At 38.2% G+C, this 24,552-nt stretch overlaps 1 protein-coding gene and 1 long non-coding RNA gene across 8 annotated transcripts; one reads left to right on the top strand and one right to left on the bottom strand.

Annotated features, from left to right (window-relative positions):
* Positions 1 to 6,676: 6,676 nt before the first annotated feature.
* LOC141631056 (uncharacterized) lies at positions 6,677 to 14,440 on the top strand. 2 transcript variants are annotated; one of them, XR_012537583.1, is made up of 4 exons: positions 6,677 to 6,930; positions 13,366 to 13,586; positions 13,696 to 13,753; positions 14,270 to 14,440. It is a non-coding gene; the product is annotated as an uncharacterized LOC141631056 (long non-coding RNA). The 2 variants fall into 2 exon arrangements; XR_012537582.1 differs by lacking the exon at positions 13,366 to 13,586 and having other exon boundaries at positions 6,679 to 6,930.
* Positions 14,441 to 18,821: 4,381 nt separating this feature from the next.
* Positions 18,822 to 24,146, bottom strand: LOC141643328 (RNA-binding KH domain-containing protein RCF3-like). Of its 6 annotated transcripts, none has more exons than XM_074452445.1 (7): positions 23,408 to 24,146; positions 22,161 to 22,532; positions 21,644 to 21,892; positions 20,447 to 20,653; positions 20,263 to 20,351; positions 19,421 to 19,537; positions 18,822 to 19,269 (listed from the first exon to the last, which is right to left on the bottom strand). In XM_074452445.1, the coding sequence occupies exons 1-6, from the start codon at positions 23,885 to 23,887 to the stop codon at positions 19,435 to 19,437; spliced, it is 1,500 nt and encodes a 499-aa protein (XP_074308546.1). In that variant the 5' UTR covers positions 23,888 to 24,146; the 3' UTR covers positions 18,822 to 19,269; positions 19,421 to 19,434. The 6 variants fall into 6 exon arrangements, with proteins under 6 accessions (XP_074308546.1, XP_074308548.1, XP_074308543.1 ...); XM_074452447.1 differs by having other exon boundaries at positions 18,822 to 19,229; XM_074452442.1 differs by having other exon boundaries at positions 19,421 to 19,532.
* Between the last annotated feature and the right edge of the window lie 406 nt (positions 24,147 to 24,552).

Raw genomic sequence — 24,552 nt, 5'->3', positions numbered from 1 at the left:
TATGCTTCAACTGGGGGCTCTAAAGTCTTCGACTTTAGAGTCATCGCAAACTGGGGGCTCTGAAGCCGTTGGCTTCAGAGACCATTATCAAGATGTAAAGGATGACATCCACCAAGAATTCAATTCGACACAAGAGTATGAAATGGAAGAATTCCGTAGCTGAAAGCAAATGATAAAAGCGGCGGCAACCTCCTCGGAAAGTCCCGTCCCATTCGGACAAGTGCCAGCAGATGATAAACTTTGGGCAAATGTCAGCAGATGACGAATTTTGGACATACGCCAGCAGATGATAAACTTTGGGCATGTGTCGCGAGCTCTTAGAACTACGACGCGGGTTTGATTCCGTCAGAAACGGATACGTAGGCGCCTAAGGATAAGGCTCAACTCACCATATATGCAATTTTATGGGTCGACGACCAACGACGATAATTTGACACAACAGAAGCAAGAGTCAATCCCCAACGAAGTTTCAGGTATGGTCTCTTCTTATGGTCAAGCGAGCTTATATACGCAAGTCCAATGGACTATAAACGACCAAGAATCCTCGGTCGAGAGGGACCTGGGGTATACTTTGACTTTCGCCTTGTCCAAGCCTCGGTCAAAGTGGGGGCTCAGAGATACCCGTATCCGTCGATATTGGAATTTATAGAGAACCCGACAAACACCCGATGATGATAGGACACATGTATTCTTTAGTTGTCATTGTCATTATTTGGAGCTCGTTTTACGATGTAGAATGGGCGTCGTCGATGAAGTATTTTATTAATTTAAATGATATTTAAATTAATGTTTTTTAAGTGAGTTCATTTTATTAATTTAAATGATATTTAAATTAAAGTCTTTTTTAAGGTGATTTCAATTTATTTTATTCTATTTTGATTTTATTTTCCCAAGTTTATTTTATTGAAAATAAAATAAATATTCGATTTGAAAAATCATTTTATGAGTATATTTGGTTTGAAAAATCATTTATTTTAATGTGTTAATTGATTTGAAAAATCGATTTGAAAATCGAAAAGAACTCGTTTTGAACATGTGTTTTTGAGCTCGATTTTAGCTCGGTTTTTGAGCCCGTTTTCTTTACGAATTGGCACGAATCTCGAGTACACTAACCAACCTAGACCACTACCCATCCAACCCCAGTTCGAACCCCATAACCATGGCCCAAATCCCGCCCCAAATCACCCCCAACAGCCCGCGCAAAACACAAAGCAGCCCCCCTGTTTTGCAGCTCAATCCCGAGTCCAAAACCCGCTCCAAATACCACCAAAACCCGTGCTCATTAATCCTAACACATACCCTAATATCCTACCCATATTACCCTACCTTAATCACCAAGAAAACCCCCCAAACGAACCCTAGAAAACCCCCCAAAAGCTGCTGGACAGCAGCTATGCTCAGCCAAGCCCGTCTGCCTCTCCTCCCTTTTACCCTACTTTAACTCCTTATAAATACCCACCCTTCACCATACATTCATTGCTCTAAGTTCTCCATACATACAACCGTCACTTACAAGCTTTAAACTCCAGAAACAAACCCTAATTGCCTCTCAAAAACCCTTCACAAAACCGACTTGCAAACTGGAACAGTTTGTGTGTCCTCTTCGAAAAACAATTCGTTCCTCCTTCAAACCTCCATCAAAACTCGAGTTTCTTGTTCCTAATTAACCATATAACATCCATATACACATTAGACAAAGATTTACGAGCCAAATTGCCCTTGAGAGTACACGAAATCCCTCGAAAAACAGAGTGTTATACACTCTGTTTTCGCGGTTTGTTCCTGTCTGTCCAGTTCTGTTTGTGCTCGTTTTTCGTGCCCAATAACTCCAAACGAGCAGGGGTTGCTTTAAGATCTTTGTTCTTATCTCTTTCTAGTTTTCAAAACATCTTTTAAATCGAATGTTTATCGTGAAACGAGGGAGAAATCGCTGTTTGAAAGTTGCTGTCCAGATTCGATAAAAACGCGTGTTTGCTTTGTTTCTTCGTCGACGACGGCCTCTCGAGATAAAATCTACCATCGATTATGACCCAAGACGGTGTCAACGATACATGTAGGTTGAGGGTGCATCAAATCCTTTTCTTTCTCCCTTTTATTTCGTTTTTTTATGTTTGTTTTTTTTTATAGTTTGTTTTTGTTTGTTTATCGTTTTTTTGTTTATCGATTGTTCTAATTAACTACGAAACTAGTTTAGTCCGAGTATGAGTTAAAGTACCACCATGAACACCCGCGTTGACTTGAGATGGGAAAGAAACCGCTACATCAGTCGGTCGTACACCCCCGTCTCATTTACATATCCTCGTGTTCAAGGTAGGGCATTAATAAAACAAATTTTAACTTCGTTCTTCGCTTTTGACATCTCCTCTTCTCTCGTGTGATTCGACCCATCTTAGGACCCGTCACATGTTAGTATGACCTCTGATTGTTAACATATAACTCATTTAGATGACATTAGATCAATTTGATAACCTAATTAGACATGTTAGGGTACATCGACATAGCTTTAAAAACCGATTAACAATTACTCAGAACTTAATGAACGCATCTCTCTCTTTCACCTAATTTCTCGCTAGTATAAGAGTGCGTGATTAACACCTTCTTATTAACACTCGATGAGTTAACTTAATTAGCAAACTTGACCTAATTTGACCCCTTTTAGGCCGTGTAGAATACGCCTTTGCGCGACATCCTTCCCATCGATCAACGTTGTTTCTAATTCGTTTTCTAACTTGTTTCCTATCCCGTTTCGCAATCATCTATCTAACCTAATGAACCTGACCTAGGACCTAGGTTTAGACGTGGCTTTAGGCCGTGAGATTTGGCCGTGGCCTTTGGCCTTTCTTGTTTCGTTTGTTTTTGCATCGTTCGTTCTTTATTTGTTTTGTCGCTTGTAATTTATCGTTTGTTATCGAGTTGTAATTTTCGAGTTAGCTTTCTTTTATCGAGTCAAAACCTCTTTTAAAAACCTTAGTCTTGTTTGGTTGGATGGTTGTGCCCCAATGCATGTAAGAGCGTAGTAAATCGCATGTTGTTTAAAGCAACATGGCCCGATTTATGCTAATGCATGCTTTGGTGAGTGACCCAATGTCTAATTCGATAAGATTAAGTGAAAGCACACATTACGAGGAGTGACCCAAGGCCGTGAGTCATGTAGGCCGTGAGCCACCCCTTTGTGCACGCTTTCCTAGGCCGAATGGCCATGTGTCGTGTATGGTGTCGTATATAGCAATTGTATTTAGATCGAGTTGTATCTTTAATTTATTGTTGTGTCGGCATGAAATGCCTGGGTTGTAATAGGATAGATCCCAACGGCTCCCCCATTCCCCCTAAGCCTTGTTTGCTTTGTTTTGTATGTTGTTAGATTAACCAACCCGCATGCTAAATTACAACTTTGACAAAGTTAGTTTAGTTGCATCTAAAACGACATAGAAATTGTTGTCACATGTTAGGGTTTAAAACGATGTTTGCATATCATATATCGTAGTAGCTATGACCTTGTTTGAACTCCGACACTTGACTTAGTAGAGGCCGTTATCGACGGGCGGGGTTAGGTGTCCTTATGGGCTTCCTAACACGTACCCTCACCCCTTACTCAAGATCTATGGTTTGTGGATCCGTCTAAATACCATTGGATTACGAGAGTCATTCAAATCGAGTGATATAGGGTACAAGTCTTTATCTTTAATCACTCGTAGTCGATTGGCTTTATGCTTTTCGATGAAAGGTGTAAAGTTGACTTGAACGGTTCCAAGTTCCCAAAAAACTTGGTGGCGACTCTAATTTGTCTTAATTCGATTCGAAAGAACCTCGAGTCGATTATGCCTGGTGTGGATCCCGCGGACGCAGTTCCCGAGGGCCTTGTCCACACACACAAAGGTTGAGACTTTACAATAAACACAGTAAAGATTAAAACTTTACGATAAATGAAGGTAAAAACCGAGTAAGAAGGGCGAATTCCCGACATATTGTCGAGTAACCTATCACCGTTACCTCTAACTTCACGAATTTTCGAGTAAACGTCCAAAAGCATGCGCCTTTCTTCAGTCTTCGGCTTAAAAGAAGGAAAAACGAGTCGATTAAGACCAGAAACCGAGTTGTCATATGAGACGGTATTTTCGAACTACTACAAAATCAAGACTTTATTACCTTAAAAGAATGAGGAAGGAAAGGGGAAGCTAGAGGTACAAGAATTATGGAATTTGGTTGAGAAACGGAGATGAAATCTGAGTTTTTAAGATCGAAAAATGGTGTTTGCAGTTGGTGGTGTTGTTTACTGGTGACTGCTGCTGTTTTCGAAAAAATGAAGAAGGAGGGAGGAGTATGTGGGTATGAAGGACACGAGCCACCAAAAACAACAATACAATAATAATAATAATAATAATAATAATAATAATAATAATAATAATAATAATAATAATAATAATAATAATAATAATAATAATAATAATAATAATAATAATAATAATAATAATAATAATAATAATAATAATAATAATAATAATAATAATAATAATAATAATAATAATAATAATAATAATAATAATAATAATAATAATAATAATAATAATAATAATAATAATAATAATAATAATAATAATAATAATAATGTATAAAAAGAGATATTTAAAGATAGGGGTAAGAGGGTGGGTGAGCATGTTGTCAAGTTCTGGTTGGTTCGGATTAAAGCTGGTACTAAGTGAAATGTGACAGTCTATAGCTAGACGGAATTTAAGACGGGCATTATTACTATTGCTGTCACTATTATTATCCGACCAAAAATATGTATACATTTATTCTTATATAAATTATGTTTTAAAAATATAATTTAATAATAATACGTATTTTTATAAAAAAAATGTGCCTTTATATAATACGTTCATAAAAATCGTGTTTGACATAAAATCAATTAAATTGAATAATTCAAAAATATTTAATAAAGTAATTCAAACGGTTTAATAAATTTTAAATGTCAAAATGGGAGATTCGCGGGTGTTACAGGCTCTCACCCATCCAATATTATGAACGGATTCAACAAGGGGCTTAATTATCAAGGACCACCCTAGCATGTGAAGCTGCTATCATCTCGGTTGCCCGAGTTAAGTATATCAAAAGTAACCATTCAAGAGCAATTATTAAAGTATAAACTTTAGTGAATACATCGTCTTAAAGAAAACCGAAGTAAAAGTGTATAAATCTCAATACATCAAAACCAAAGTATCTAAACTCATAACAGCGGAAACTAGACTCAAAGTGAAGACATCCCTTCCTCGTCCCCGCAGCTAAATGCAAGCATTGCCTGTCACAATCTGCTCACCATCCCCGAACGGATCACCACAGTTTTACAAAACACAACGGGGTCAGTTCACTGAATAATCAAGATAAGCAGTTGACAAGAAACAACCAAGACAACAATTATACAACCATTCTCCAATTCCAATCATATCTCATATCCGACTACACACTTAAGTGTGTAGCCCTGCCAGATTACCCACCGCAACAGGTAATCCATACCGCTAGTGGAGGGGACCGCAGCCTTGCCCACCTAAGCCCCGCTCATCCCAACGAGCAACAACCCATGTCCATTAATGTGCACATCCCCATTTGTGACGGGAACCACAAGGGGCGAATCAAGGGCGTGAAGCCATCCCCGAAAATGACTCCACACAGCCGAGTACGCACCTCGCAACCATAGCCAATCCACCACGATTCCAACAATCAAGAAAGACAATGCCAACAACGATACTAATCATGCCAATACCACAATAATCATCTTACATCAATTAAACAAACAACTGAGTAGGAAAACCCTGTCTTAGCACTGATCTGAATACGAGTATACAACATAAGCTAGAAACGCTCTTCTACAAATCCTTCACCTAAAATAACCACAACAATCTAATCACAAACATGCAATCATAATTTTCCCCAATTCCCAATACTAGGGTAAAACCCTAAAAGACAATGCTAAACCAAAGATACGGAACTGGTGACTTACCGACGAAAATGGCGCGAGAGAGATGAACAAAGACTCACGAACGAACAAAGGCCTTGGGAGTAACTAAGGATGATTAGAGAACGTAGAATGTGATTAGGTTTTGCTAAAAATGAAAAGTTAAACTGTAAAACACGATCTATAATCCTTAATCATCTTTAACCAAACCGCGAAAATAAATCCTGTCAGGCCGATTACTCGGTCGAGTACCAAGAGTACTCGGCCGAGTACCCTTTACTCGTCCGAGTATTAAACTGTAAAACACGATTTATAACCCTTAATCATCCTTAACCAAACCACGGAATTAAATCCAGTCAGACCGGTTACTCGGTCGAGTACCAAGAGTACTCGGCCGAGTAACCCTTACTCAGACGAGTATTACACTACTCGGCCGAGTATTCCTGGACAGTTGCCTGACCATAAAACACATGACACAACGAGTTAGTCCTATTCGGCCGAGTAACAAGACCCAGAAAACCGTGGTATTACATAAACATTTCATTAAGACGGTGGGAGTATTACTTTCAATTGTTTTGTTTTTTGTTTGTGATTTAGTAATTTATCTCGGTAGTTTAGTTGCTCACACAAAAGTAATACCTATAATAAATTTATTGGTATGTATGTCGACCTTATCTATTGGTATGTGTGTCCACCTTATCCAAAAGCCCAACGCGAAATCAAATAGGATCATTTGGACCTACTACAACAAACTTCTTCAAGTTATACCACAAATGTGATTCTTGTAGATGGTTCCAATGCTGCAAAGTTAAATTAAAGGTGGAGCAATAAACCATTTTAGAGTGAGCGGGCCACAATGGGGATGTGGGAGAAACGGGACGGCATTGCCCAAAAACACGATTGACCGTGTACGGGGGGCAAACTAGCGGTTGGGCACGGCGGGCTCATGCCGGCATGACACAACTCATTGCCAACTCTAGGTGAGGACAAGATAAGACCTAAACTTTGCCTCTCTTTTTTTTAATTAGGAATTTGAGTTATCAAATTTTACAAATAAGGGATTTATCAAGTAACAACTAACAACTAACTATTTAACTTTTTAGAAGTCTCACAAAATTTATTTGGCGCATGTTAACTTAAGATTTAAAAATACGTTCTGGTTCATTTCTCATAAGAAGAGTGAATCCTCCCATAAGAAAAAAAATCTGAATGATTTCAATTTCTTAAAAATGAAAGGAGTAGTAGACCAAGGCTTCATGTTTTTATTAGTACTAGTTTAGAACCCGTGTAAAGTTGCACGGACATATATAAATAATGTATAAATCGATATAAATCAATAGTCATAATTTAATATTACTCCACAACAACAACAACAACAACAACATCAGAGCCTTAATCCCAAAATGATTTGGGGTCGGCTGACATGAATCATCCTTTCGAACCGTCCATGGGTGCACGCACGCCTCAAAATGCGAATAAAAAAGGGAAGATAAAAAACAAAAGGGAGAACGAAAATGTAATGGAAAGTCAAGGTGAACTTAGGGGTTTTAAAATCGGATTCCGTCTTTCTTTTATAAAAACTTAAAATTTAAATCGAGAGAAAAGATTAGAACGATTTTTAAAAACCGAAATAGAGTTAAGGATCCTAATGAACCAAAAATCTATAAGAAAGTGGTTGTTGAAAAAGTGTGTAATAAAGGGGAGAAAAATAAATAAATTAATTTCTTTAAATTAAATAAATAAATAAAAGCACTAAATCTGTCAAAAAAACATCAAATACTAAAAATCCACATGTATCCTTTCCCTCCATTGTGCCCTCTCCGTCACCATACTCTCCTCAAGCCCCAGAACTCTCATATCATGCTCTATCACTCTCAACCATGTCTGTCTCGGTCTTCCTCTCGCCTCTAGGGACCTTTTTTCTGTTTCTCCAAGTCTCCACCTCCTAATCAAAAGGTGCGTCCATAGGTCTCCTTCTCACATGGCCAAACCATCTTAGTCGGTTTTCCATCATCTTGTCCTCTATTGGCGCCACTTTAACCTTTTCCCTAATCACCTCATTCCTTAACCGATCTTTCCTTGTATGTCCGCACATCCACCTCAACATGCGCATCTCCGCCACACTCATCTTTTGAATGTGACAATGTTTCACGGCCCAACACTCGGAGCCGTAAAGTAGGGCAGGCCTAATTGCCGTGCGATAAAATTTTCCCTTTAATCTTTGGGGCATATCTTTATCGCATAGAAACCCTGAAGCACTCTTCCATTTCAACCATCCCGCTTTAATTCTGTGAGCCACATCTCCGTCTAACTCCCCATCTTTTTGAATAATAGATCCTAGATATCTGAAGAAATCCGAACCCTCAACAACATTCCCATCAAAAATAATACTCCCCGCCTCTGTCGATCTCAACCCCGCCACCTTAGTGAACTGACACCTCAAATACTCAGTCTTACTCCTGCTCAGCCTGAACCCACGAGTCTCTAAAGTCTGCCTCCACAATTCCAACTTTCTCTCCACCCCCTCTTTTGTCTCATCAATCAACACAATATCGTCAGCAAACATCATACACCAAGGGATGTCGTCCTGAATATCCCCTGTCAACTCATCCATAACTATAGCAAAGAGAAAAGGACTAAGTGCGGAACCTTGATGCACCCCGATGGTAATAGGAAATTCTTCCGTTCTCCCAACATTAGTGCGAACACTTGCACTAGCCCCCTCATACATGTCCTTTATGAGGTCAATATATTTTCGCGACACACCCTTTCTCGCCAAAGCCCACCAAAGTACTTCTCTTGGTACCCTATCATATGCCTTTTCCAAGTCAATAAAAACCATATGCAAATCCTTCTTCTTGTCCCGATGGTATTCCATCAACTGTCTCATGATAAAAATCGCATCCATAGTCGATCTCCCGGGCATAAATCCAAATTGGTTTTCCGAGATGTCTACATATCTCCTAAGCCTTTGCTCGATTACCCGCTCCCATAACTTCATTGTATGACTCATAAGTTTAATTCCCCGATAATTGGAACACTCTTGGACATCACCTTTGTTCTTGTACAAAGGGACAAGAGTGCTTTTCCTCCAAGCCGATGGCATCTTGTTGCTCCTCCAAATCTTGTTGAAGAGCATGGTTACCCATTCAATCCCCCTCTCCCCGAAGCACCTCCAAACTTCTATGGGTATACCATCCGGTCCCTCTGCTTTCTTTGACCCCATCTTCCTTAACGCCTTTCTAACTTCACTCTTTTGTATTCTACGCACAAATTCCCGGTTAACCATGTTTGGTGTTACCTCTACATCCCCAAAACCTTGTTCCTGATGTCCATTGAATAAATTATCAAAGTAAGAACTCCATCTAGCCTTTATCTCGTTATCCTGAACCAGAACCTTGTCGTCCATATCTTTCACACACCTAACTCTCCCAATATCTCTCGTCTTTCGGTCTCTTATGCGAGCCAGTTTATAGATATCCTTCTCTCCTTCTCTCGTGTCCAACCTGGCATACACTTCTTGGTTAACTTTTGCCCTCGCATCCCGTACGGCCTTTTTAGCGGCTCGTCTAGCTTCCTTGTACTTTTCAAAGTTCTCATCACTCCCGCATTTCCCAAAACCTTATAGCATTCACGTTTAGTCTTTATCGCTTGTCTCACCACATCGTTCCACCAAGATGTGTCCTTACTTGATGGTCTATTCCCTTTAGATTCCCCTAATACCTCCCTCGCCAACTCCTTTACAACATGCTCCAATTTATCCCACGTTGCATCAATATCTTTCTCCTCACAATCCGACCAAATATCGCTACTTCCAACCTTATCCAAAAACGCTTGTTGGTTTCCCCCTTGTAGCTTCCACCACTTGATCCGTGCCTCACCGATTATCTTTCTCTTCCTCAAGTCTCTCTTACCTCGAAAATCAAGAACCACTAGTCTATGTTGTGTTGCGGCACTTTCCCCGGGTATGACCTTGCAATCGGTGTACTCTTTCCTCCACACATTCCTTACCAAAAGGAAGTCAATTTGACTAGCATTACCTCCACTTCTATAAGTCACCAAATGAGAATGTCTTTTCTCGAACCAAGTGTTCATTATACCCAAGTCATATGCCAAAGCAAAATCCAATATGTCACTTCCTGCTTCATTTCTCTCCCCGAACCCAAAACCCCCATGAATGTTCTCAAAGCCAACTCGACTAGTACCCACATGCCCATTGAGGTCACCACCAATGATCAATTTCTCTCCAATAGGGACACGTTCTACCACCTCTTCCAAATCTTCCCAGAAGGCTCGTCGAAAAGAAGCATCCAAACCTACTTGGGGTGCGTAAGCACTTATAACCGTCACCACCTCATCCCCGACTACAAGCTTAATACTCATAATCCTATCACCCTTTCTCGATACCTCTACCACATCATCAATGTAATCTTTATCAATGACAATACCCACTCCATTACGACTTTTGTCTTTACCCGTGTACCAAAGCTTATAACCCCAAGGCGCTATCACCCTTGCTTTATCTCCGATCCACTTTGTCTCTTGTAGACACAATATATGCACTCTCCTCCTTTTCATAACCTCCCTATCTCAGCTAATCTCCCCACAAAGAGCCAACATTCCAAGTACCAAACCGTAACCTACTACCCTTCCTAAAGTCATGTCCTGATTTCTTTACCCGCTCTTGACCATGCTTCCTAGATCCAAACCTATTTGACACCACACCCATACTTCGAGGTGGCGCGCCGCTTTTGGGCGACGACCTAACAACCCTTGCATATTTTTCACTACACCCGGGTCTAGAAGATGTAGCGCACCCTTGCCTATTTGACACCACCCCCGGATGTAAAGATGGCGCGTGCGTCGCCCCGGCGACGACCTAGCAACCCTCGCATACTTTTCACTACACCCGGGTCTAAGAAGTGCAGCGCGTCGCTTCGAGGAGACGCCCAACGATGTTCAAATTCGATTCATGTCCATAAAATGTGACGAAGTTTTTATGCTGGCTGCCACAGACCTACCGCAACCCTCCTCCTTTATCCGGGCTTGGGACCGGCAGCGAATGCCCGAAAACACTCACAGGCGGAGTTATAATTTAATATTACTCCGTACTACAAATATTTATACAAGTATATTTTTTTTTTGTACTCCCCGCACAATTATTTTCACCAATTTCTCTAATATATGTGAGGTGTATTTTATTAAAATGTGGGTGAAAATAGTTGTGCGGAGGGAGTATTATTTTTAGAAATTTTTTATTTTTGAATTCATTATCCATATCATGTTTACATACGTCTTACATCTCTGATTAAAAGTCAATAGTCCACCCTGATTATAACTATGCGAAATAAGCAAAACAATATTCTGAGTGATAAAAATTCAATATATCAGCTTATTTTGTAGCGCAATACATGCTTCTTATCGTTGGGACTATTGTAGGAACACTTGTTATCAAAGCTTAATATCGGTTGCTAATAAATAATCCAATTGCCCAATGTAAAGTTTACTAATGATGTAGTATATGAATGTTGAGTACGAACATGTACGCCAATAATGGTAGAAAGAGTAGCATATAGTGGTGAAGTTAGGGGGTTAGTACGGACGCTCGTCTTCGCTAACGGTCGGAAATTTTTCGCTCCCGTTAGGGTAAATACCTGGCTTGCCACTGGTAGCATGTATGGTGAGAAAATATTAAATTCTACTCCGTATCTATTAAAGGGAGGATTCACATGTATAGTAAACAAATGAAGAATCCATTTTTGAAATAATGGTCAAAAATAAAATATTTGTCGTTTTGGGTCGGTTTTGAAAATATTTGTCAAAATGGTGTCCACGTAGGCTCGGGATTTTTGGACCTAAAACACGCCACTACCAATGGCGTGTTTATAATGAGTAGGGAAAGAAACTTCATTAAAAAATGGACTAAAACAAACACGCCATTGGGAATGGCGGGTTTCGGAGGGGAAACACGCCATCCCCTATGGCGTGTCTTATGTAATTTTTTTTTTTTTTTTTTTTTTTTTTTAAAGTTTAGTCAGTTGAGAAAAAAAATTGTTGTAAAGACACGCCATTACTAGTGGCGTGTTTCCTTCACAAAACACGCCATTAGCAGTGGCGTGTTTCAGGTCTAGAAATCCCGAGCCTACGTGGACACCATTTTGACAAATATTTTCAAAACCGACCCAAAACGACAAATATTTTATTTTTGACCATTATTTCAAAAATGGACTCACAAATGAACATACTACCCAACGTAACACTCACAAATACAATTTTTATCTTATTAAGAAAATCATCTTAATCATGTAAGTCTAAATCATGTAGGTCACTTAGTGTACTTGATCTAACTAACAACTAGTGTAGCTACCCGTGCAAATGCACGGTATTTTAGATACAGATATTAGAGACTTCGATAATTAATCAAACTAATGCAGTTTACCTCTATTTTGAAAAGGGTCGAAAATTTGCGTATATAATTCAAATGAGATATTTTATTAGCCTTATTTATATAAAAGTTAAATAATGATTGATCTTATACAGTTAATTAGGAGATAAATATTGTTTAATAGTAGTAAATATAGATAGTCAACACTAATTAATTAGGAAACAAATATTGTCTATTAGAATATCACTTAGGCGGGAAATTTAAGCGGGAAAATTTGGAGATTTGTTAATCTTTTAGTATATAGGGGATGCTTACATTCATAACCGAGGTTAGGAAATTACTACTTTTGGATTTATTGCTTCAAAAGAATTTCCTTCCACTGATTATTTTTGCCTTTTTTACAATCATTGTACACCTATAATACAAGCTCAACTACACTGTCAAGGGCATCAAAAAACAAAAGTAACAATAATCTCACGTATACTGTTTTCTCTCATTTCTCTTTACTGCTTCTCTGTTTTAGTACTTTTGCTCGGTATCGATCCATTTTCACGACCCTTCTACCTTCGTTTCTGCTCGTATTGGTGGTTTTGATAAAAGGGAAGAGGATATTTGTTTGGGAGTGAAAAGAGATTATGTTGTGGCATGTGGGTTTGCCAGAAATGGAAAGTGAAGGTGATCCAGGTGTTTTTGAGTTTTTTTGTTTGTTTTACTGGTTTTAGTAACACAAGATTTAGAGGTGGCAATCGGGTCAGATTTAGGTCGGGTCATGTCAGGTCGGGTTATATCGATTTCGAGTTATATCGGGTCAGCATACCCTTTCGGGTCGGGTTCAGGTCGTTATCGGGCCGGGTTATTTCGTCAAATGATGTATCGGGTTGGGTTTGGGTCGGGTCATTATCGGGTCCGGTAACTTAATCACATTTCTAAATTTTTTTGGGTCCTGCTATAATACTATGGTTTTCTAAGTCTGTTACTCGGCCGAATATGGTTTACTCGGTCGAATAATGCGTCGTGTGTTTCTGGTCAGGTTACTACCCAGGAATACTCGACCGAGTATCCGGTATGACGATGTTTATTTCCACGGTTTGATTTAGAGAGGATTAGAGTTATATAAACGTGGATTTCAGTTTCTTAATCATTTTTACCAAAACCTAAACCTTTAACGTAACTCTAATCATCTCTAATCTCTCTCAAGTTCGTGGATTGCTCGTGAGTCTTGTTCATTCTTCTCTTGCATCGATTGTGTCGGTAAGCCTCTAGTTCTACAAGTTTTGTCAATTTGTCTTTTAGGGTTTTGCCTTGGTTTTATGGTTAGGGGAATGGTTTATAGTGATGGTATGTGATTATTTGTGTGTAGGTGACGGTGTCATGGAGTATCGCTATTGATTGCTTGGGTGTGCTTGGATTGCGAAAAGGTAGGGTTTTCCTACTCGGTTTACTATTTTATCGATTTAAGATTGTGTTGTAATTGTTTGTACAATTGATATTGTGATTATCTGCTATTGTTGGGAATGGAGTTTGGTGTTGGTATTGTGATGGTTGATGATGATGTTCGCGAGGCGCGTCCTCGGCTGCGTGGAGTCACTTGCGGGAGTGGCTTCATACCTTAATTTCGCCCTCTGTGGAACCCGCTACAAGAGGGAATGTGCACATTAATGAACAGGGTTATCGCTCGTGTGATGAGTGGGGCTTAGGTGGCCGGGCAAGGTTGTTGTCCCCCACTGGTGGCGAGAATTATCTGTTGCGATGAGTAATCTGACATGGCTACACACTTTAGTGTGTAGTCAGTTACGAGATGTGATTGGGAGTTGAAGGTGGATTGTGAACAACTGTTTATCTTATCGTACTTTGTCTTATATTGATTATGCAGTGAACTGACCCCTTAGTTGTTTTGTAAAATCTGTGGTGATCCATTCGGGGATGGTGAACAGATTGTGACAGGTGATGATGGTCTTTAGCTTTGGGGACGACATGAGAGTCATCACTTCGAGTTTAACTTCCGCTGTCACAAGATTAGCTATTTAGATTTAGTTGTTGAGTACTAGTGAACTTTTGTTTTGGAATTGGTTTTTGAATTTGTAATCGTTAACTTTAACTTTATACTTAATTAAATGTTTTGGAATGGTAACTTTGATATACTAGCCTCGGGAAACCGAGATGGTAGCAGTCTCCTATGCAAGGGTGGTCTTGGTAAGACATCTTGGTATGTGAGGGTGTTACACCTGTCGAGTCAGGTTTGCTTGGGTACAAGTCGGGTCACTCGGATCGAATCAGGCTTACCAGCTCTACACAAGAGTAGTGGAAAACATGGGGCGAGGTAACGGGGTATTGATGGTAAGGTGCGCGCGAAGATGGAAAAACATGTCAATAAAAGAAAGAGTACCACAAATGAAAATGTTGTAGCTAGTAGACCTGTCAAACGGGTCGGGCGGGTCGGGTCTCGGGTCGGGTCATACGGGTCGGGTCAGAATACGGGTCGGGTCAAATACGGGTTGGGTCAGATACGGGTCGGGTCATACGGGTCACGGGTCGGGTTAGGGTCAGAATACGGGTCAAGAAATAATTTTTAACGTCTTTTTTAAACGATTTTTTTAATTTAAAAAATATTTTTTAAAAAATTAAATATATTTTAAATTATTATATTAGTCATATTCATCATATACAATAATTATATTGATATAATTATTAAAATAAAGTTTTTTAATAATTATTTTATTATTAAATATTATAAAAGTTATATAAAATTGACTTTTTAGTTGAATTTTTAATTTTAAATAATAAAAAAATAATTTTTTAAATATATTTTCAAATATAATATATAAATAATAATATTTTTAATAAAATTCATGATTTTCCCTTGACCCAACGGGTCGACCCGCTCGGGTCGGGTCTCGACCCTAAAATAACGGGTCATTTCGGGTTCGGGTCAAACGGGTCGCAGGTCGAGAAAACCGGGTTTGTAACCCTAAGAAAACGGGTCGGGTCGGGTTTACGGGTCGGGTCGAGTTTTGACAGGTCTAGTAGCTAGACCTTATTAAATTGACCCGCCCATATAATCCGATCCGAATCCGACACGACAATTGAACTCAAGGCCCCAAACTTAAATGAACCGGCCTATTGTAACCCGACCCGATTATTTAGTGATTATTATCCAAAATAACTTGATAATGGTTGACCCGAAAATAACCTGGTCCGACCCAAAACGAAGTCTACATACCTAAAATGATCGACCTGAAATTGACCCGACCCAATTAACTCGTTTATCAGATCTAGATTCGTAGCCTAATTAGTCCGACGATGTTGAACATATTAGCTCTTAAATTACTACAATTATATGAAAAGCATGAACCATCGAACAAATTATAGCTAATTTAATAAGTTATTTGTAGTTTAATAGTTCAAATTAATTCATACTCACGTCACGTATGGATGGCTTAATCTTTGTCAGTAGGTCTCCCTTGTGACGGGTCGGATCTTGCGACGGTTATTTTGTGAGTGAAAATGGGTAGAGGGGACAAGATGGACACTCACCTCATGTGCTCCTTCTCTCACCCCTATGAATTTTTTGTGAGACAATATGGTACCCGTCACAAGTTGTGACGGATACCCTCCATTATAATGGAGAATTTGTGAATCTTTGTATACTCTTGAACAGTTGAACTCCATATTAGTCTATATTATGACATCCTTCAACTCTTCGTCCACTTGCTATCTCTTGAACAACTCTCCTCTAACCTCAAATCTTAGCCATTAACATCATATCATATGGAGATCATCACAAATCACCTTTAATCAACTAACTGGTCTCTTTTAAGAAGGTCATGTCCGTCTTAAGTATAAAACAAGTCAAATATATAATACCTCATATAGATAGATGAGATAAGAGTTTTGTCATTCAATAGGCATTACGCATTTGGCTTTTTGTCTTATCCATTTATGTAACCAAGTTCTACTTTAAGACGAATATGTCTATCTTAAATAAAAATTGTGTTAATCAACTAAGATTATCTTTAGTTACCTCTTACATGGAACATGAAATAATATTGAAGGTTTTAGAACTATTCACCGGTTAAAGAAAAGACCGAAATGGGAAAGGCAAAATATGATGGAATGAAGACCGGACCGATCAATTTTTATTGCATCTAAGATTCTCATTTTTAGCGGGTTTGACATATTTTTACTGAGTTGTTATAGGCTTAGTGAATAAAAATTATTTGATTAATTTGACAACCCAAAATAAAGGTTAAGATAAAAAATGGTATTAGCATTAGACCATTTTCAAGCAGTGGTCGCGCTAACTAGGTCGCGACCCGATTTTATCCTTAATCCCACCTTATTAACCGTAACCCATTTTCACCCTCCCAAGCAGAAGGCCGCGATCTAGGTCATCAACTCAATCATTTTCCACCTTCCAACCTTTTTTGTTTTGTTTACAACCAATGATAATGTGACATCTATTGGGTCATCAATTGGGTCAAGAGCAACGAAAGAGGTCACAAATTGACCTTTTTCACCAAAGGATCACGTTAATTTGCAAAGAGGTCACGCTAATCTTGTACTTAATTGTTAGTTAAGGCGATCCAACAAGGTCACCTTGCTTAGAGATGGTCTTATTGAGAGACACTCTCCCATACACTTAACGTTTTTTTTTTTTGGTCATGCCATTTAATTTTATTTATGCAAGGAGCAAAATTACTCAATTTTTCTCAGATTGGCTAGAAAAAATTACATTATTAATATTTCGTCCATTATTCTTTATATGTCGTTCTATATGATTGATAAACATTTCCCTCTATCTCTCTCTCTCTCTCAACGAGGAAGAGTCCATGGAAAGGTAGCGCAAAATGACTCACACGACTCTCCATACCTGGTACTAATATTCCACTGCTGTCAAGCTTGAGGTATGGATGCAACTGCAGACCTCCACATAACTGGTGTTAATATTCCACTATACAACCGTGCATACCATCGGGCAGCCACCAGATACTTTGTGTGATTTGTGGCCAAGTAATTGGTTTAGGTGTTTTCACTTTGCTTAAATGTTCAAGCCTTTGCATTTTTTCATCACCTCATATATTTATCGTTTGCATTTTTTCAGATTCCAGTTCATCCGTCGTCCTCTTCACCCTACCGATAGAGTTTAAGAATTAAGATCAACGATGAAATTTTAATGGATGAAGTTAGGGATGTCAACAAACATAAATAGATGGATATGGATACGAAATACTCCGTAAGATATAACATCATCATATTTAGAGAAAATTGATGATTACAGCCTTTTATAAACCACTTTTTGAAAATTATAGCCTTATATAATTTTTTTTGAAAACTACATCCAAAATTTTACTTTTCTTCTAAAATTACACCACGACCATGTTTCCGGTGAAATTTGTTAAAATGTGACCGAAATGCCCTTGCTTAATTGTTTGCGTACTTACCCAGATGATATCAATTTACCACTCATTTCTTTCACTTATTACCTCTCATTTAATCTAAACCTCATCTAAACCCATTTTTCTCATCATTTATCTCTAAAATTATCCCCAAATTACTTGCTAATTTGTACTGTAATTCATTCCTCTACCGTAATTCATTCTCCATTGTCAAAAAAGCTCCCGAGTAAGGATTCATACACCTTTGTTTGCTTTAATTTTATCTTCAATTTGTTGTTGTTGAATGTCACTGCAAATTTCTGGGTTTTCCCCAATTTGTTGTTTTTCAATTGATTGAATCGAATTTTTAGGGTTTGGTCAAATTCCCCAATTCGGGTTTTGATCTTAAATTCCTTTTTTAATGCATGTGATTGTATTAGATATTTGTATGAATTTGTAGGGACTTCCTACTTTGAAGAATCCTAATTAATTTCAATTTGGGGAAAGTTGATTTAGAAGGTATAAAAGAGAGATGAAAAATGTAAATAAGGTAGAGTTAAATTTCGTATAAAATGGAAATAGGGTAGAATTCAATTTCGTATAAAAAAGAGCAAATGGAAATAGGGTTGAATTGAATTAGAATGATTAATTAGAAATATTGTTGAACTTTGATGAGGAATTAGAGAGATGAAGAAGTTGTCAAAATCTCATGAAGAGATGAAGATTAAGGGAATAGAAAGGAGAACGGTAAGGGCATTTTGGTCATAAAAGATGAACTTAAGTGACAAAAATTCAATTTGGAGTCAATTGTCCACCGGAGTTAAAATTTTGGCTGTAATTTCTCATCAGAAGTAATATTTTGGATGTAATTTTCAAAAAAAAATTATATAAGACTGTAATTTTCAAAAAGTGGTTTATAAAAGGCTGTAATCAACAATTTTCTCTCATATTTATACAAAATACTCTGTAAAAAATCTCACTGTTCTTGTATTGCAGGTTTTTACTTTTTAGTGCCTCATTTGACCCAACCAAAAAACAGCCATAATTGAGCACAGAAGGATAGTAACTTGCCGAGTAGTAATCGCAAATACTACTAAACAAAAAAGAGATGTTCAAAAGTTAACATTCTACAGCAAGTTACTTGCCAGTTTTGTTTTGTGTTGTTACGGCTAAAACAATGCTTCTTTCATAAGCTGCACCTGGATGAGTTTCCAATTACAAAATAGAAGCTCCCTAAAAGGCACCTTCGTACAATAGCTAGAGCCTACAGAACGGTTGCTTCTTTCCGGAACTCTAATCTATGGATGTACGCCATCAACATTTGTTAATTACTTACTGGACTGCAGTCTACCTTACAAGTTACCATCTACTACCTTTGATTGAACAAAAGATATCAGTCTGAACAAGGATTCAGGCTCCTAAACTACTGATCATCCCTCATTAATAAAAGCCTGAAGCATGCTGAATGCCGCCTGAGTTTGATTAAATGTCCCGGATATTATGGCCCTACCATCATTTCCTGGCGAAGGATCATGAAATATGATAGTTGCACCTGTAATCTGAACTACATGCTAGTAAGGATACTACGATGCGACATTACTTGCTTGGAATCAACTCAATTAAAATAACAATAATACCAAAATAAAGACCTTAACATGGCAAGAATATAAGACCGAACATTTTAAAAGATTTGACTATACAAGGATTTACCTGTCTGACGCGAGCTATATTGCAACCATCTTTGCCATAGACACAGCCAAATATAGTTGCAGGGATAACAATTTCCACTTCTGTATTTCTGATGAATATTTGTCCATCCTCGCTGCACTTAATTAGCAACAGAGAGTAAACAGTTGAGCGAATATAAAAACTTGACTGAATGCATCACAGGAAAAATTTAATTGCTATTCTCTCTTGGTTCTGACTCCTAAACAACAGTTTTTGTTGTCTGCGGATCGACTTTCTATGTATGCACATACAAATGAGCAGCCACAAGGGAGTCCTACATTCATCCTCAATTTCAATAAAAAATCCTAAAAAGGATACGTAAACAATTGTTTGGGACTGAGGGAGTGCTAGTGCCTACAGGCCATAAACCAATTTTTGTCGTTAAAAAACTTTAACTTAAATTAAGAAACTATATATCCCCATCATCACTTGAAACAACCTTGAAAGAAGTACATACAATGATTCAGAACTCAGAAGCAGTAGCAAAACTCTAGCAAGCATGCTAGAGCTGGTGTCCATATTTATACCCAGTTACCCATTGTTAAGTAATGAGTCTTGTGTGAGGCCAGTTTAAAGGTGAGATTAACCTAAATATGACAAATACTTTGTAAGGCGGTTTTACACAAATTTATCGTAAAACGGGATCTTTTAGTAATCATTTTTACCCACTAATAGGTTGTGTTTGGATCCGTTTTACAACTATATTATTGTAAAACAGCCATACACAAGACTAACTCCCTAAATATTTATAGTTAACTACATATCCAGATAAGAGAGTTAAGGTGGGTGGGGATAGGGCAAATTAATAGGAAATTATCCACAACCTGCCATGTTCGGAACTACTGGCAGATGTCACAGCATCAGAGTCAACTTGATTTTCTGTAGCTAGTGTCAGCAGATCTCCAGGAAATAACTGCGAGCATAAACCGCCTTAATAACAATATTTAAGTTCAGTTGCAAGTTATTCTACTATAGCATGGCTGCATGGACAAATAGATGAAATTGAACCTTTGATGGCCGGGCTTTTGGCTGATCAGAAATTGCAAGGTGATCAATTGCCTTTGTTATGACAGCAGTTTGGTGTAGCTGAGGGGGTCGACCTAATATTTCATGTGGAAGACGAGGAACATTTTTCTTTACCAAAAACATTTTCTCCCTTAAAGCCCAAGTGACTTGAAAAAGGCAAACATGCACATCAGAAAGCTCGCCTACTATCTACATGATGCCATTGCAAACATTAGTAGTTTAGGAGAGAAGGAAATGCAGTATCACATCAAGCAGCATATAGTTATTTTCAAATGCTTCAAATCAGGTGACCGATTTTTCCCAGCAGGTCATACCATGAAATAAAGCTATTGCATAACAAGAAATAATGAGGATGAAAGAGAGATATTTAGATGTTGCCCTGCTTTCAAAGGATTATAATTTTCCTCCCAGGTGAAACATAGGTCATAGAATGGCATTAATCCATCATAAATACGACCACCACAGAATTTAAAAAAAAAAATAATAATAAGATTCTATTTTAGGAGTAGAAGAAAATTCTCCCTCTAGAATCTGAGGAGTTAGGATTTTTAGTTAATCACTGAAATTGTGATTACTAATATTAGCAGCTATAATCACTAGCGTCGCTTTCAAAGACCAAGTACATTATTTCCAATGACGAATTGATAAAACAGCAGCAGTAGCAACAATATAAGAAACACATAGTTCAACGACACTTTACATGTCTTGAAATATAGAAAGGTTTGTTTCCAGACGGCCTTGTATCAATTAACTACCACTACCTCCGTCCTGTCATCTATTTACCTTTACATTTGGCACAAATACCAAAAAGCCAGAGTAAAATTCAAGTTCACCCTTCATCCTTCTATCCCACCACTTGAATGACCCTCCCCCTGCCACAACACACTGCTCTGCCTTGCACCATGGACATTCTCTCCCTTACCTCAATGTCTCACCAGTTGGATAGTGTAGTAATTTAACAAGACAAATGTTATCCCAAAATGCAAAAAGGAAGTAAACAAATTATTGATACACCAAAAAAACAGAAAACAAACGGAGAGAGTATTTCACGATACAAAAAACACAGGCAGTTCACTTGGTCATTTTTTGGAAATTTAACAGAGTATTAGGAAAACGTTTTTAATATCAAGGAAGAATAGAACAGCGAAGCTGATCACTTTAATAGACAAATAATAAGACCTGTATTATTTTCCCACCAGCAGAAGCTAATTGAGTTTGATGAACATCCAATATCTGCACTTCAGTATTTAGCATATTTGATTGCAAATCAACACCATCCGCTTGGTTGAATGGAATCAGCAACTTTGCCTTTACAGTCGCCTCACTGGTCCCAACTGAAGCATGCCCAGATCTAGTGCTATCATCCATGGATCTAATGAAGACACAAGCTGCAGCATTTTGTGCAGGCGAATACTGCCAGTCCTTGCTCTACAAATGAGAAACCATTACACATTTATATTTGAAGAACAAAGCAAGAACCTAGTTAAGTTAGGTTGTCCATCTATCTACATTCAGGGAAAGAAAGAAGTCCATGACAAAATAAACATGGAAACTCGGAAAGCGAATACTGCATATCTGAATTTCAGTGAATTGCCCTTCAGCACTAGCTCTATGAACCACGGCAACTGATTTCTTGGAACAAGAACAAAGATCTCCAACTGGAGAGAAAACAAGTAACAACATAGATTTGACTAACCTCCATAGCAGAAACCTTGATGACAAACTCATCACACCCAACAATTGGAGGTGACGCCACAATAGAAGCTCCGGTTTCCTGTTCCATATTTTTGATTACAGTCTCTTCCCAGCCAACTAAGCCACCAGATACATGAGCAGGGCATATCAGCCTGAAAGCAACTTCTCTAATGTCTACGTCTGAATGATGACTTTGGTTTCTATCTCCTGACTCCATCACACAAGATGCTTCTTTCTCCATTACCAGATCGCGAGAGGGTCCCAACGATCTTGAAGTTGAACCACGAGAGTGACTTGATTTTTTCCACTCCCCTTGAAGACCATGTGTTACAGCAATCATAGCTTTCTTCACTGCAAGAGATGCACCTGTTATCTGTAATGCAACAAGTACAAGTTGAAGAAATGGTAAACCCAAAAGAAATAGTTTTTTTATTTGAAAGGAAAGAAATGCAGAAATTATGAAGACGATATATTTATGTGAACCATATATGTTACTTGTCATACACCTACATGTAAACAAATCAAGGACTACATCATAATTGAATAAAAATGTATCATTTCCAACCCCTCGTTGTAATTCTTGTCATCTAACCTCTGTTACCTCTTATTACCACAATACCACAAATTATGAAATTAGGCAGTAATGAAAATTGGGTTTACACAATGGATTCAATTCTTGATCACTGCGCTACAACACCACAACTATAACAAAGCCTTAATCCCAAAGACCCAAACTAATATGGGGTCGCCTCATACGAATATCACCACACTACCTATTACATTACCCCATCGCCTTAGTAGCTATTACCTTACCGTTAGCAACACAAAGAGAATGTACATCACCACACTACCTATTATCTAAACAACGAACAAGTTATTAAATCGTAACCACTTCTTTTATCAAGCCATGATTTCTTTCCCTTTGTGCTAAAGATAAAATTAAAATTAGGAACAATTTTGAAGACATTAAGCTTCTACTGGATCACGCAAACAAGATTGTGGAAATTACTAACCACTCAGCATGAATGTAACTAGAAGCAAATTACTTCGTAACATCAATAAATAAGAATTTCATCAAAAACAACACAAGTTACCAAATTCTTACCTAAATTTAAAACAACATACAACATTCATCATCACAATATACATCAATAAACAAGAATTTCATCACAATAACACAAGTTACCAAATTGTGACCTAAATTTAAAACAACATACAACATTCATCATCACAATATACATCAATGACCTGAATCAACTCATCGGAGATATGAGCGCAAAGAGGAAGCAACTCAGGCGACAAAACCCTAACAGAAACAGCACCACTCTCCCTCTCAATCCTCTTCATTTCCGCGTCTCTCTTCCACACTTCTCCTCCACTAACAACCAGCAACCTGCACCCATACACCGCCGCACGCTCCTCCCCCACAATCTCATAAACCCTAAGTAACGCCGCCTGCGCCGCCGATAACTGAAATCTTGCCACTCCTCCGGCGTTATCCTTCACAATTACCGTCCTATCCACCTTCGCCGGACCGACGACGTGAATAACACGCTCAACACAACCCGGGAGCGTGTCGTCGACGCGTATGGTCATCGCGCCAGTGTCGCGCACGATAGCCTTTTGAATGGCGCCGTTGTATCCGATGACGGCACCGCCTGCGGCAGGCGCTGCCAATAAGCGGAACTCGACGTGGTCTCGAGGTACGAGTATGGGTGGTTTTGACATTTTTGATGAAAGGGAAGGGAAGAGAATGTTTGGGAGTGAAAGGAGAAATGTTGTGTTTGCTTGAAATGGCAAGTGAAGCCGTGAAGGTGATCAAGGTTTTTCTATGTTTTTTTTTTTTTTTGCTGGTTTTAGTAACAAGAGTAGTGGGAAAGATGGGGCGAGTTAATGAGGGTAAGGTGCGCGGGAAGGTGGAAAAAATGCCAAAAAAAGAAAGAGTAACACAAATGAAAATGTTGTATCCTACGCGTCCGATGATGTTGCACGTATTGCCTCTACAACGAGGAATGAATTTGATGATTATCCAAAAATTATGTACCATCTTCTTTCTCAAAAAAAAAAAGAAAAAAAAAATCATGTACCATCAAATAATTATACTCCCTTCCCGGTTATGGAGTGTTTGTTTATCTTTGATTTAGCTCAAAAATTACGGAAAGGTAGAAAATAATTTGTGGTGGTTGTTAATGGTTGACAACTGGACTATAAAGTCCATAATAAATGTATATGATCAAATTGTGAGAAACTTTGAGAAACTATGTGAGATGCAATTGTATTTATTATTCATGAACAAAGCATCGTACAACTAGAAGATATATACATCCTTACAAGATCTCATCTTCCTAATATTTGGCAACTATATAATATACATTACCTAATTACAATAAGAT

This window comes from Silene latifolia, chromosome 2 (genome assembly GCF_048544455.1).
Source record: "Silene latifolia isolate original U9 population chromosome 2, ASM4854445v1, whole genome shotgun sequence".
NCBI classification, from domain to species: domain Eukaryota; kingdom Viridiplantae; phylum Streptophyta; class Magnoliopsida; order Caryophyllales; family Caryophyllaceae; genus Silene; species Silene latifolia.
This window is presented reverse-complemented; position numbering and strand designations above follow the sequence as displayed.

Coding starts and splice junctions, on each gene's coding strand:
- LOC141643328 (XM_074452442.1), bottom strand. CDS start 23,887: ATGTCAAAACCACCCATACTCGTACCTCGAGACCACGTCGAGTTCCGC. Junction 22,533..23,407: donor TCTCCGATGAGTTGATTCAG/GTCATTGATGTA, acceptor GTTGCATTACAG/ATAACAGGTGCATCTCTTGC. Junction 19,533..20,262: donor AGTAGTTCCGAACATGGCAG/GTTGTGGATAAT, acceptor AATTAAGTGCAG/CGAGGATGGACAAATATTCA.